This window comes from Pagrus major, chromosome 12 (assembly GCF_040436345.1).
Source record: "Pagrus major chromosome 12, Pma_NU_1.0".
In the NCBI taxonomy this organism is placed as follows: Eukaryota; Metazoa; Chordata; class Actinopteri; order Spariformes; family Sparidae; genus Pagrus; species Pagrus major.
The window spans coordinates 11,623,251-11,638,343 of NC_133226.1; the positions used below are offsets into that span (position 1 = coordinate 11,623,251).

Genomic DNA, 15,093 nt, shown 5'->3' on the forward strand with positions numbered 1-15,093 from the left:
TGCTCCCCTAACTCTTCAAAACTAATTTATCTCAATACAGGTGAACTACAGTCACAGCCAAAAACTGAAAAAGAAACATCTCTACTTTTGTATGCTCCTCAATCAACTGAAAAAGCAGAAAAACCAACACTTAAAAAGCACAATTTGCTGTCATCATGTTTGTGGTAGTCTGACAGTGCTTTGTGTGTTACTGCTATTGTTCAGCACGAATGCTAATTCATTCACTGACGGGTTTGTATCTTCATCCATTTTAATGACTGACGGCCAAGAAAGGGCGCTAACTGATCATTTGATACGACCGAGGCCCACAGCCTCGTTTCACTTTCCCGATGGAAAAATAAATGATGAAACCTTTCAGCGCCAGTTTGATGGTTTTTGTAACCCTAATGACTTTCCCCAGGTGCAGAAAATGCCGGTGATGAGCTTGTTACCGCGTGACTGTGTGTGTGTGTGCTTTTGTGCTTTGCTCCTACCTTGCGCCCGTCGCTCGCATGGCAGTTGACGTTGAGCGGAGTAAGCAAGGCCATTAGCTTCTCCTCGTTTCCACTCCTGCGAAATGTACACACACAAACACACACACACACATATTATAGACAGAAAACATCACCAACACCACCGAGGATTAGCACTGTTCTTCAGCAGGGGACTGTAGGGGGGAGAAAATGAGGGCGAGTGAGATAAGAAGCTTGAGACTGAAGGGAGAGAGGAATTTCAGCCACGGAAACAGACAGACGTATAGAAATGTTTGGATCGGAGGTTGTGTGTGTGTGTGTGTGTGTGTGTGTTCTTGCTAACCTGGCTATTACACACTATAGGTCTGATCTGATAGAGAAGACAAATTAAGCCTAGCTAGAGAAGAGTTAACATTTGGTTTCTCTTGATGGCCTGTGCTTCCTGGTTCCTAGGCTCGCTGCCCTGGCATTGGGTGACCACAAGGAAAGTGTTGCCAGGGTAGCGGCCCGGTCCAGCACATCATCCCTCTGACAGCCGTAAAGGAAGAAGCTGTCAGATGGAAAGAAAAGGATTATTCTTCTATTCTCCCACGTTTCCCCTCCTCTCCCTCTCTGCTTTTGCTTTTTTTGTTTCACTCCTTCCTTCTCTTTGTTTCTGTATCTTTCGCATTCAAATCCTCTTACTCTCATCCCAGCTGTCCACCTTTACCCTCCCGCTCCACCCTCGGTTTTTTCTTCTGCACCTTTACCTTCACCGCTCAGCATCCTCCTTTCAGTTCTCTCATTTGTTTTCTTTCTTTCGCTCAGCTATCCACTTCCTACTGCCCGTGCCCGAACGCAAGAAAGCCTTCATTTCGATGCAAAAGACATCTTGAGGATTTAACAGGGACAAAGGACACGGCAGGTTGTATGTGTGTCTGTCCTTGTCTGTTTAACAGATGTAGGGGCAGCACAGCTTAGCATCTAGTCAATCAACAATGATATGAATCAAGTCAGCATGTTGGGAAATAGATTTGCTTTCTTGACAAAATAAATAGAAAGCCTGACCCAGCAGCAGTTAGCTGTTTCCACCTGATTCTAGTCTGCACACTAAGCTAAGCTAACCCAACCTAATATTTGGTGTGACAGTCGTATGAATTTTCTCATCAAACTCATGGGAAAGAATGCTAGAGTTGGATGTTTTCTGTCTGTAAAAATGTTCCTTTAAAGGGTATTGCCACCAATTTTACACATTCAAGTGTTTATATAAACATATGTAAAAAAAAAAGTGCAATTGCATTTACTGATGTCCCTAATTGGCATTGCATTTTGGGTAATGTGGGCGCTAGGTTCTGAAAAGAAAGAAGAATGCATGAAATAAAAAAGCCTATTTGTGCTGTCCACAATGAGTCCAACAGTGTTACAAGAGTGCAATGCTAAACCACTGAGCTACTTTTCAAAACCTGCCGCCTACATTACCCACAATGCAAATTAGCCACTGAGCATCACTGGAGGTAATTTATCAGACTATATGCAGCTTCCACTGGAGCCACAAAAGCCTCTAAACAACACATGCAGTAGCACTCTTAGTGTAAAATAGGTGGAGTTACCCTTTAAGTTGGTCCAATGCACCAACTCCAGGACTGTAATAACACCATGTTTGCAAATCCTGAGAGAAGAGTCGTATATCATATCTCGATTCTGTCTAACTCTGTCTCACTGAGGCGTTTCAGGGGTGCAATCAGAAAAAGATTTGTCATCTTCTTCGTGGTGAATGTTCTAAAGGCAGGTCTGATCTCACACAAACGATCTACAGTGGCCCACAAGGGACAGTGCTCATAACCATGCCTGAATATCTATTGTTTTTCACACCTGAAGGAAAATGAAAAATGCATTTCTGAGAATCTCTGAGAGCGTGACTGGATCATTTCACTTACATTTTTAATTTAAGAGGCGTTATTGGCATTGCATCTATATGTGTTGCCAAGGCAAATTAGATTATTATCTCCACAGCTCCTTACATCTTATCAAAGACTTTCAAATCTCTTAAGGTGCATGTTAACGGCATGAAGTTAACATAGTTAGACAATAGATAAATTAGATTTGGGGTAAAGCTACTCTATTTAAAACTTTTTTATTACATAAGAATCAAATAACAACGTGTAATATGACAGGTGCTTGTAGTACAAACCCACTCTGTGCTTCTCCTCAGCTCAAGGGAGCATTTCAACACGTCTCAGCTCATTTTGTTTTTATTGCTCGCAACTTTATTGTTTTGCTTCTATTTCCAAACCCAGCAGGCAGATGTTTTTCAGCAAAAGAGCTCCGAGGAAACTCTGTGTGCCACCCAGTGATGGAAAGTAACCAAGTACACTTAATCAGGTTCTGTACAACTTACTCAGTTACTTGTACTTTTCAGTAAAAATATGTGTATTTTATGCTTGTTTTGGTTCAATATTACAAAATAAGAAATTACATAACAAACAATCATTATAATTAATGATGTCGTATTTAAGGTTAAAGGTCCAGGTCCAGAGACAAGCTGGTGAATATAGTGGAGCATTTAGCAGCTATGGAGTTGATAGGAGAGCATCAGTATCACCACTGATGTTCTGACTCGATTTGGTTCTGATTCACTTGGTCCCAATTCATTTCAATTCAATTCAAATTCAGTTAGGGATATCTTTCAGTTACTTTAAATCAGATATTTTAGACTCAGTGTGGTTTTTAATCACATGGCTGTTTGATGATAATATTTCAATGTGGCCTACAATGCAAATAATGCAGATCTGACATTGATTGTGAGGCAAATTTAGCCTTACATCTGTTCATCTATAGGAACTCTATTCAACTTAACATGTAAAATATATTTTAATCACTAAGCTTTACAATTGCAACAAGCCATTTTCCAATATTTACTGCTAATGAATCATAAAAGAGGACCAAGATCAAGACAAAGGGACAGATTTGGTTGGCTGGACAGAGCTTTAGTGAACTTTTGTTTTTCCAATCAATGTATCGAGTCACTGCGTTACACTCAGACTATGAAGAAGCATTTTTCCAGCTCAAGTTATTATTATCTTTACCACTGTGATGGCTGCTATCTGGGCCAAGAAACTAAAGCAGAAAAACAACAATATCCCATAAGCCATGTGTGGGAGTTGTTTGACCAAACAAAACACTCAAAAAGAAAGAAAATATTGTAAAAAATGAAAGGAAATTCTTCTGAAAAATGACATTGTTGATGAGCCAGTCAGTGGCTCAGCTGTGATAGAGGCACACTGGGTTCACAGTTCACACTTAAACAGCCTGCTGACCCCATAATACACTGGGGTACTGCTCCGCTAGGCCAGCTGCTTCCTTGTGTATGTGTATGTCTGTGTGTGTCTGTGTGTGTGTGTGTGTGTGTGTGAGAGAGAGTGTGTGTGTGAGTGTGTTTGTGTGTGAGTATGCCTCGGAGAGAGACAGGGAGCGAGAGGAAGGCTGTTGAGGCATCGAGCGCTCAGCCACCCACACACAATCTCAAACGAAAGCTATGCCATTTCCACATGCATGAGACAAACACACGCGCACACACACACGCACACACACACAAACTCATTGCCCACATGCACTGCCTGCAACCATAACATGCCTCCAAAAGGCAGAAGTGTCCCTGGCCCACATGTAGTTAGCTCTCTGGCTATGAAGCACCTGTCTAGTGTAGGAGCTGAGTGTCTGTGTGTTTGTGTGTGTGTGTGTGTGTGTGTGTGTGTGTGTGTGTGTTGTGATGAAGGGAAAGAAAGAACGAGTGATAAACAGTCTGACAGACAAGGAGATGACTGAATGTGAGCTGGAAGGAAAACTGAAGGCGGCGGCAAATGATGGAATTAAAAAAACAAGTGGAGGAGAGGAGAGGAGAGGAGAGGAGAGGAGAGGAGAGGAGAGGAGAGGAGAGGAGAGGAGAGGAGAGGAGAGGAGAGGAGAGGAGAGGAGAGGAGAAGTGAAACAAAACTGAAGGGAAAAGACAGGAAATTAGAGAAAAGGGTAGAAGTCAAGAGGAGGTAACATGGGAGAGGAAAAGACAGGAAACAAGGGACAAGAGAGGAGCTGAGAGGAAAGAGAGGAAGAAAGAAAACAACAAACAAGGACCGGAAACAGAAAACACAAGTGGATCAGAGAAGAGGAAGGGGAGGTGGCAAAGACAAGAGAAGAGGGAAGAGAGGCAAACAAGAAAACTGGAAAAACTGGACAAAAGGAAAGAAATAGGAAGAGGAAATGAGAAGAAACAGTGAGAAAGGAGGAGAGTATAGAGGGGACAAGGAGATAGGAGAAGAAGAGAAAGGACAGATGATCAGGGGAGGAGCAGGGAAGAAAGTAAGCATGGAAACAAGAAGAGAAGGCACAGACCTGAACAGGTGAACAAGGAGGAGGCAAAAAACAAGCAGGAGAGAGAAAAAAACATGAAAGGGTGTCACAGAGTAGGAAAAAAAAGCACAAGGAGGCGAGAAAACGGGAGGAAGAAAATGACAACAAAGAGCATGCAGAGTCTGGTACTCACCTCGCCGCCTCCAGCAGCTCATCCTTCTTGTATTCACCTAGATGGTTACAGAAGATCATGGTGTCAGACAACTGGCCGCGAACACACACCGACCACACGCACACACACATGATCAAACAGAGAGAGCACAACCACACACACATGTAAAGACACACAGAGGAAGGATATATCTATTGAAGGGGGGGAGACACCATCTCTCCTTCTATCTCTCCTCCTCCCCCCCTCCTTCTCTCTTTTCTTTGCCATTCACGCTCAGTGTGCGCACCCCTCTGGCTCCGGTTGCAGTGACGATGCGTTGCCGGCAGCGACCACAGCACGTTCATTGTTTGGGCGACGGGCGGCGGACTGACACGCGCTCTGCCTCTATCCATCCGTGTGTCCGTCCATCCCTCCCTCCTTTGCCGCGTTTGTCTCCCCTCTCTCGGCCGCCACTCATATTGCTAACTGCGTTCCCTCGTTCTCCATCATCTCTGTCTCTCTCTCTCTCTCTCTCTCTCTCTCCCTGCTTTTCCTTCCCCCCAGTGGGCTCAGGAGGCGCAGTTACCATAAAAAAAAAAAAACACAACAGAAATAAACAAACCCCTCCCCCTACCTCCCTCTCCCTCTCTCTCTCTTAGCCCTGCCCCCCCGCTACTACAGTCACAACACACACACCTTCCCATATGTGCCTGGGAAACAGACAAGGGTGGGGGAGACGGGAGGCTCCTGTCAGACATGGCATGTGTAACACCGCCGGATTCATCCGTCTGTTTAAGTAAAGCCTTCCTGGTCTTCCTTTAGTGGTGTGACATTTGATTTAAAGGTATTATAAAAATCCTGATCAGTCTGCTGTGATAATCCACCAGTTATCTCTTAATAATTAAAGCCCCCCTTCAGTCAAACATGTTTTTTATCTCGTTCCTTCAGTTGAATGTTTGAGCTTCACTGTGTAGAATGACGTACGTACAGAGTTCGACTCTAGAAGACTGGTTTCACATTAATGGCTCAAAACTCACTTTCTCTGTGCTCATTAGAAATCCAATTTCTAAGAGGTGGGCCTACGAGCATGATTTGTGACATCACAAATACACTGAAAGTCAATCCAGGTCCAATTTTCAGCACACATAAGTGTAATGTGGAAAATTGAAGTGCACAAACATGGAGAATGGACTTTACAGTGACACAGAAGATATCTTGTGTCCAGCAGTCAAAAACAATTTGCATATTCATATATTCAGGAATTTTTAATGAGGGAGAAAGGGTGGGAGCCATTTCAAGATTTTTTCAAGATGTTGGAATCTTATGTGAGACATACATTTGAGATTTTTTGCCATTTTATGCTGTTTTCCACTCCAGTTTTATAATCACAATTACCGAAAAACATGGAGACAAACGTTTTTTTTCTGTGGTTTATCACATTTTAAAACAAGTCCCCATCTACTTCAGTTGTTTAGGAGAATGCTGCAACACTGTTTTGCTGTGAAGCTCCAGAAATGTTTTTTGGACTGCAAAATTTCACCTGACTTTCCATCCCCACAGGAATGAGAAGATCATGACTGAATTTTTATTTTTGGGTGAACTTGTCCTATAACACATGTGTGGAAGAGATCTTTAAAAACAGCCTGAGATCTGAAAGTTGTAGGAATCACATGAGGCAGATAGGAATAAAAAGAAGAGTCAAAATTGAGACAGCAGAGGTGGAAATGACTCCTGAGCATGGGTCAAGTTCCATAAATACTTGCTGCACTTCCCATAATGCAACTCAGTATACTCTTCCATCAGACCCTCTCTGCCTCCTAAATGTCCACTTCTTTCAAACTCCACATCCTTGGTTTGTAACACAGGATTTTCTTCTTATAATTCTTAAATCTTACACCCAGTCTGATATGACTGCTGACTGCAAAATTGCTTTTAAACTAAAGCTAGGAGATGGATAGCTTAGTTGAGGTTAGCTTAGCATCTAAATATCAACACTTAGCATGGTTATTTCTTGTTTTTGGGGGAGTAACATGTTGGAACGATTTTACTCTGAGCTCAGTGACTTGGTCTGTGCCTTTATCTAATTGAAAATAATGGAAATATTCAAATTCTGATCATAAAATATTAAACAACCACTGTAAATTAAGGCACTGGACAAAGCCTTCTGAGGCTGGAGGTCCAAGCTGGAAGTTCATTTAATGACCTTTTCTCCATGGTGCAGAGACGTATTGTGAAAGTAGCATCTGGCAAAACTTTGTAAGCAGTGCTGTTCTCCAGTAAAGAAAGTGGGCCGTACAACAAAATATGAATATATTAGCTGCCTTATGGTCATTAGATCGGACTTATCTATTGCAGTAGAAGAAGAACAAAGAATCCACAGTGAGGTGTTAGATGTAGAGCTGCAGGTGATAGGCTCCAGCATGTCATCAAGGTAAATGCACTTTGCAGGAAGCCAAATAAAAAGGTCTGACCTAGTAAGATTACCTTTGCAACTTCTACTGAAGAATGACTTCAGGGCTTATTCACACATAAAAACCAATATGCAAAATATGTCGGGACAAAGTTGATCTCTGAAAGTGGCTGGAGAAAAAAAGGAGAGAGAGGTATAAAATTGAAATGGGAAATAAAAAAAAAAATCAAAGAGAGATGGAGAGGTAAATGTGATACAGATAAATGGAAAGAGGATGAGGAGGACGGGCAGTGTGTGCACGGCGCAGACGGAGGGGCGGGGTAGGGTGAGGAGCGCAGAAGAAAGGTTACAGAGAAGGAAAAAGGGGGAGGAGGGAGGAACAAAGGATTTGCAGATGAAAGAGAGAAGGGATGATTAGGGATCTGGAAACTGACATGCATGGATTTGACACAGTATAATTGGTGTTAGGGAGGCTAAGGCGGAACAGGCAGGGGAAGAAGAAAAGGGGGGGAGACGGAGGAGAGGGGCCGAGATAGAAAAAATATGAATACAAAGAGAGGAGAGCGAGACGAACAGAGAGAGATCAAGACTCTAAATTAGATGCTGTAGTTTTGAACCAATTTATGTGCCGAGACAGAATCGTTTTTCATTACACACCTGACAGTCACAATCCTTACAGCTGTCTGGATTACATTATCATTACGAGTATCATAATTATTAACATCCTCACTATTAAAGGGGCACTATGTAGTTTTGGAAAAGAAATGTAAACTCAGAGTGAGGAAATAATACAAACTCATAAATATTTATTTTTTTCATAACTGAACAAAGTTTGAAAAGCTATTTTTCATACGTAAAATTATATTTATTAAGTGTATTTTCATCTTTTGATAGTAAACATTTGAAGGAAAATAGAGAGAAAGCAACAGAGTTGGGAGGACAGCTCAAACCCACTCCTATTTGAAGTCTTAGAAATTGGTCACACTTCAGTCTTGCAAACTCTAAACCAGTCAACACTTTGAACTTTACCAGTTTAAAATCCAGCTTTTTCACATCTTTTAAAGCTAGAGTGGGTAAAGTCATCAACCTCGCTGCGCCGCAAAACAACAACACCAACAAACATTTTAAGTGATTGCCCTCTCACAGTTTTCACCCTTCTGACATGCATTTTACTTCAAAATGTTCGGCGACGCCTCCGTTGATTTAAAGTCTACGAATCTAAAGAGGAAAGTTATGACTAATGACGGGAAGGGAGTGACTCAGCCTACCAATTCAATTAAGTGTAACTTACACCTAAACGAAAACAGTTTCTGTGTCATTATGTTTTGCTGAGTCTGCTGCCACGCTCAGTGTGCAAATGAAGGCGTTCAGAATGAATTGCAGGCAACAGGAGATATATTTTTTTTTGCTCGGCGAGAGTTTGCTTCCAATATTATTTAAGCTTTGAGAGCTAAAGTGATTGTGACTCAGCTGTATTAATTACTTTCTCTCCCTCTCTCACACATACAGACACACAAAGCAAGGACAAGGACAGGTTAGCTTTGTACGGCTGTTAATCTGCTGCCACTTTACCACATCATACCTCACACACTTAAGGCACCACGTCAAAACATAATTGCGGTATCTTTAAGGGTGCTTGATATAATATATCATTAATTATCAACCCAATCGTGGGAAAATTATTTATTAGGCCATTAATGATAAAATTATGAAAATATAACCAGTAAAAGTCAAATTGCTTTGACCGACTTGACAAGTGGAGCATCTGCACACTCTGATACAGAGGTGGTGGTATACACTCAAAGCTGGTCTGCAATTAAGGATGTGACTCACAAGGTGATCACAGTGAAATGAATTATCTGTGTCACTATGAAACTAAGATAACATTTAAACCTGACTTAAGTCAGGTTTGTTTTTTGATCCCACCACCAGGAGTCTCCGAAGACACAAATTCTGCAGTATGTTTTCTCTGTTCCTGGCGCAAAAGCATTTTATTGTGCCCTTGTGTTTGTACTTTAGGACCGTATCAAATTACTGGACCTGCTGGCGGCAGAATGAAATTATGTGTTAACACATCCCCTACCCTGGCTGCAGCTAGCGCGTTAAAGTGTCAGCGATGACAAGGGGCGAAGAAAACAGCACAAAAAGATGTGAAATGGAGGAACTGGCTGTATCTCCATTACATCTTTTAAGTGAGAAAGAGTAAAAACATGACTGATCGCTCATGGTAATAAGTGATACTGAGTCATAAAGTCAGCCAAACACTCCAAATGTCATTTATTAATAGAATTAATGAAATATCAGCTTCAATACTGGCAGCATATACCTCTGCTTGGCTGCATTTATACATTCAAAGAGGCAGATTTCATATAGGATGGAGGAGGATGTATGTATTTTAGTATGTACGAGTGCATCTGAGTCTGACTGTGTGTGTGTGTGTGTGTGTGTGTGTGTGTGTGTGTGTGTGTGGGTGTGTGTGTGTGGTGTCAACAATCCTGCTGACTCCAAACAGAAGAGACAAGGACAGGTTAAAGCTTGGGACAGGCTAGCTGCCTCCTGAATGATGATATTATGTGTATGTGAGTGAGTATGTGTGTGTGTGTGTGTGTGTGTGTGTGCGTGTGAGTGTGTGTGTAGGGGTGTGTCTCTGTGTCACTCCCTTGGCAGAGTGCAGTAGACATTAGTGATCACTGTTTGAATTCCAATTGTTTTATGCATGAAATGATGTATTCCTTTTCGTGTGTGTGTGTGTCTGTGCGTGTGCCTGTGTGTGTGTGTGCACCTGTATGTGTGTGTAAATGTGCATGTGTGATTCCAGGGTCATGCACAGGTGAGTACAAGTCAATGTCAAACAGTCGCAATCCTATATATATCTTGACCGTGCAGACAGGACCGCGTGTACTGTGCGTGTGTGTGTGTGTGTACCAAGTGGCTGTACAAGCACAGATGATGCTGACTGATGCTGACTGGACCATGAGTCGCCTCAGTGCCCAGCTGTCCGCCTGTGTGTGTGTTTGTGCAAGTTAGTGTGTGTTTAAATCAAATATCATTTATTGTAGAAGCGGTTTATCTGCTGTTATACAACAACTGGCTTTGAGTCAGGGAGTTGAGCGATCCACTTATAACCTTAGCAAGGTCGCAACTGCTGAGGTTGTAAGTGGATCTCTGCGCGCGCTGAGACCAATCAAAAGAGGGGGAATAAATAAATAAATAAGAGGGAGGTGAAGGGAAATTATAAAAGATGGTGTTTTGGGCCCTTTGCTGGCTGGCTCAGCTCACTTCACACTCTCACCACTTACACTGTGTGATTAATTGCTTCACACAGCACACCAAAGAGAACCGCTCAGGATTAACTGTGTTTTTTTTAAAATGGCCACCCACTCCACCCTCTTTCACTTTGCAGAGTTTAGAAGAACATGGATGTTTTTTGTCAGCGCATACCTCTGAACCAGGGGATGGGGATGGTTTATAATTTACGATGATGTAACGGGGCCCGGCCAAATGACTTATTATTAACTGTAATAAACTATAACTATTTCCTGTGGGTGAAGCCAGAGGCGAGCAGGGGTGCATTTAAGTGAGCTTTCGTCATTCTTCTGGATGGATGTCTCTTTCGTTTTCAGTATGTTTGTTCCTGTTCCGCAACTTTGTCACCCACCAAAATGTTTGTGTGGTATTACATAGGCAGTGATATTGTTAAAGGAACTTGGGGCAGGATTTGTGAAAAAATAAACATGCATTTTAAGTTTTTTAATGCTAATGGTTGATGAAGCGTTTAAAACCAAAAAGAATGAGCCCACCCACATATCTCTCCATTGCCTTGAACAGGCTGTGTGCTGCATAATGCACTGCAATTCGGTGTCCGAATTTACTGCGCAGTCCTGCAGACGTGACGTCAGATGACGCTGAATGCGCATCCTCGATAACTCCAAACTGCATGTACAGAATCACTCGTCTAATGTGATTAAAATAAACGCTTAAAAGGGTTCCTGACTTTGCCGACAAATTAGGTGTAATACGCTTTTCCCCCACACAGCTGATATGCACGCAGTTTCACGACACCAACGTTTTTTACGGCTTAACTCAGACTGTCATTTGAACAAAGTTTAATCACCACCACACCAAATGAGTTGGAACTGTCATCAATCTCAACTGTCACTCTCGTCAGTGCAAAAACATTATGGGCCGGATACATTTGACAGTTCGGCTGTTATTGCGACGGGTCTCAAGATGATTTTTTAATGGCCTCAATCTTGTCTGGGACTCGACTGCATGTTTTCTCGATCTTGTCTCGGTCTCAGACAAAGAGGACTGGGTTTTATTTCAAATCCACAACTGCAGGGATTATCACTGTATAGATTGTTTTCTTCCATTCATTGTGTACTTGTTGATGGCTTGTATCGTCCCAGCCCTGGTTTTTGTTTTACACGGTGCATGCTCATGTTGTGATCGTCACCGTATAGCCCTTTGGTTTCCAAGTTGAAAAACACAGCAAAAATGAATTTGAGGAAAAAGACAGTCGTCATCTATAGAGTGAAATAGCACAGTTGTCACTCCAGCAGAGAGGATTCAACTGCTTTGCTGAAAAATGGTTTCTTTAAAGACAAAATCCTTCTGTAACTCCAACTTTTCTCCTACTTATAAACATTGTGTGTTCAGCGCCTTGCTCAGGGCCCCTGCTATGATTTAAAACCAGATTTAAAACTTATTTTCTCAGCAACAATGCCCCCGAGGGCTGCGAGAAGCTTTCCTGTATATGGATCACAAAAAAACTAACGAACCAAATGTTAATTTGTGATGTTATCAGGAAAGTAGTTAGCATGCCGATAACAAAACTAAATTAAAAAAAGCCACAACAACACATCAGCACGGATTCCCCTTCACTGCTCGTTAAACAGACACAAAAGGACAGGAGAGAGGTCGGAGCGTCCACTCCTCCGCCTCTCATGAGCAATGGTATAAACAACAAACAACAAAAACAAGTTAACTGTGGACAAATTAATATGGATAAGATGAGATCATATCGCAGCCGTCCCGAGTGTGGCACACAAACAGGAGTCACGCAACGACCGAGGAGATACACAACAGACCGCAGACAGCTCAGTCCTCCACATCTGATCCTCAGTCGTCCAGGCTGCTCCACAGAGTGACTCATAGTAGATAATGAAAAGAGATTATTCTAACGTTCGGGATATGTTATAACTCAATCAGTAAACCTTTTATCTATATTCTATCACAACATCTCTTCCTTATAAATAGATAAGTGATTGAATGGAGAACACTCCTCAAATGTCTTCAATGTAAAATGTGTTGTTTCCTGAGGATAGAGAGCTCAATTTAATCACTTTGTATTCCTCAACCATAAATAAAAGTATCACTTGTGAAGGTGTAAAGCATTTTACAATATCTGTGAGGCAAACCAGGCTACAATCTGTTTGATTACATAGAATTCAGTCAACCCTCAAACTTTTTTCTAGCGTTTTTGGACAACCTACCGTACAAATGTTTAATCCGCAAACAGTTCAACCCAGGTGTCGGCCTTGTCTTTAGGCAAGTATTAAACTCATCCAAACCTTCGACGTTTTCTGAAGATTTCCACATCCAGGAGATACGGATTAGTATGTGCTTCTCTTTTCTTTACTTTTGCTGAGTTCATTAACCGAATTCTGTCAGTCTACTCTCGCGGAGTGGCCGACTGCCCTCGCCAACTCATTCACTCACTCACTCACTCACTCGCTCACAAGAGTTGTGGAGCTGTGCGGCCGTGTGGAAAACTAGGCAATTTCAGCTGCAGGAAAGCGGCCCAACTGGGGTGAGGGAACCTTGGAAGTGCATCAGACACACACACATACACACACAGAGACACATTGGAAAATAAAAAAATAAAAAAAGTCACTTTGTTTTGCTTCCCTTGCTAGGTCATTTTGGAAATGGGGCTGGGGCTCATTCATCACTGGGGACCAATGAAACAGCAGTCATCGTGGTAATCAATGAGCATGTCACTGATAAGAGGAAGAGAGCTACACACTTGGCCTTGCAGCCACAGGAACTCACACTTATTCCCTCTCCTTCACGCACACACATACGCAGGCGCTGTAAGGTGCACACAGGTGCGAGATTGTGTTTGCTCCCGCTGCGTTAGCAGGACGAAGCCTTCGAAGCAGCTACAGCAGTTCTTTGTCTTCATGATTAGGCTCCTAACATACACACCGATCAGAGCTGCCCACTCTTCCAGTTTCTTTGCATTCACTCGACGTCGCATCAGTTCATCTCTTTGTTCGTTTGTCACCCAAGACACTGAGCATCGTCATCTTTCCTCACTTTCTTTTCTCTTTCTCTCTTTCCCTTCCCGCTCCCCTCGTCCATCGACTTTCTCTCCATCTCCCAGCCCCCTCCCCATCCCTCGCTCTCTTAAATCTCTCATCATTTTCCGCCAGCCCTTGTGAGAAAGCACGCTGGCTAATTTTCTGCTATGTTACAGCTGCCTGCCCACCGCAGACCACTCCTCAAAGAAACAATTTCCCTTTTCTCTTTATTTACAATAGAGCGGAAGCATTTCCCGACAGCACTTCTTCAAAATAGCATTGCAGGAATATGAGAAAGACACACTCAATTTATGTTAAAGTACACCGTGCTTCAATCTGGTTTTTTTTTTGGTACTAGTCACACAGCAACAGCAGGAGGAGGGACAAACGCTTCCCAAAGCTTCTGTTCAGTGCTGCTAGCTCGAGAAGCTGAGCGGGGTGGACACAAGCCGCTAATTGATTCCAAGAGATGAAAACCTGTCTGCCAGTGAAAGAATCTGATTAGTACCAGTTCCAGTTATCACAAGGCGTATTTGAAGAGCACATTTCATATTCAAAGTGCTTCACATTATGCCTTAAAAACAAAGAAAGGAAAGAAAAACAGCACTTCCATTTTGTCAGCGAGTCCCATAAGGGGTGAGGCAGGGGTGAGGGGAGACTGTGCGGGAGGAGGAAGACTGATCCATGCGCTGGTTGTCAACATGCTGACATTGAGGCTGTGGTGTTGAGGGCCGCCGCGTGTCAGAGCGCAACATCTTGGGGCTCTTCTCATTTCTCTATTTTGTGCCTTCTCGTCTCCCCTCTCCTCTGTCCTCCTGCATGTGACTCGGAAATCGATAGCGCACCATCTTGAAGGATGTCTCAATTCCTAAAATGCATGTCGAGGATGGGGAGTGAGGATTGAGGAGGAAGGAGGCTTGCCAGAGGAGCAGATAGCAAGGATGCCAGCCCAGTCGCCAGAATAAAATGCTGACAAATCACAGGTACTTTCACATTTCTACGCCCCATGGGCCTAGGCACCATATAGACATTTATACAATACATGCTACATCGCATTCACATTACATGTTTATGACCCTGACTATCATATCTGGAGGTGGAAGAGATGGTGGTGGAGGTACAGGCAAGAAGGCTGCCAAGCCAATGAGCACAGTTCGAGACTGTTTCAACGTTTTTTGGAGCATCTCACTCATATTGTCATAGAGTTGTGTTTATTTCATAATTTTTTGGTGATTTTTGTGCTTCTAACTTGGTTGAGTAGGCTACATAGTTATTTGTTTTGTTATTTGTCTGTTTTAGGTGTGTTTATTGTTAATATTTCCATCTTTCTTGCGCTGTAGATGCAGAGTCTGCACAGGTCGTTTTATTTTGAAAATTGACCAGATGCACTATGCCATTCCGCTGTCTGACTTCCTGTCTGATTCAATCTGCCCGGCACAGAATGACGCA

The 15,093-nt window shown here is 42.7% G+C and overlaps 1 protein-coding gene across 1 annotated transcript in view; it reads right to left on the reverse strand.

Annotated features, from left to right (window-relative positions):
- Positions 1-15,093, reverse strand: part of tnksa (tankyrase, TRF1-interacting ankyrin-related ADP-ribose polymerase a) — a 96,255-nt gene that overhangs the window by 56,001 nt on the left and 25,161 nt on the right. Inside the window, exons 5-6 of the mRNA XM_073477891.1 lie at positions 4,972-5,008; positions 474-549 (exon numbers count right to left, since the gene is read on the reverse strand). Coding sequence (XP_073333992.1) covers positions 474-549; positions 4,972-5,008 — 113 coding nt within the window. The remainder of the gene's footprint in view (positions 1-473; positions 550-4,971; positions 5,009-15,093) is intronic.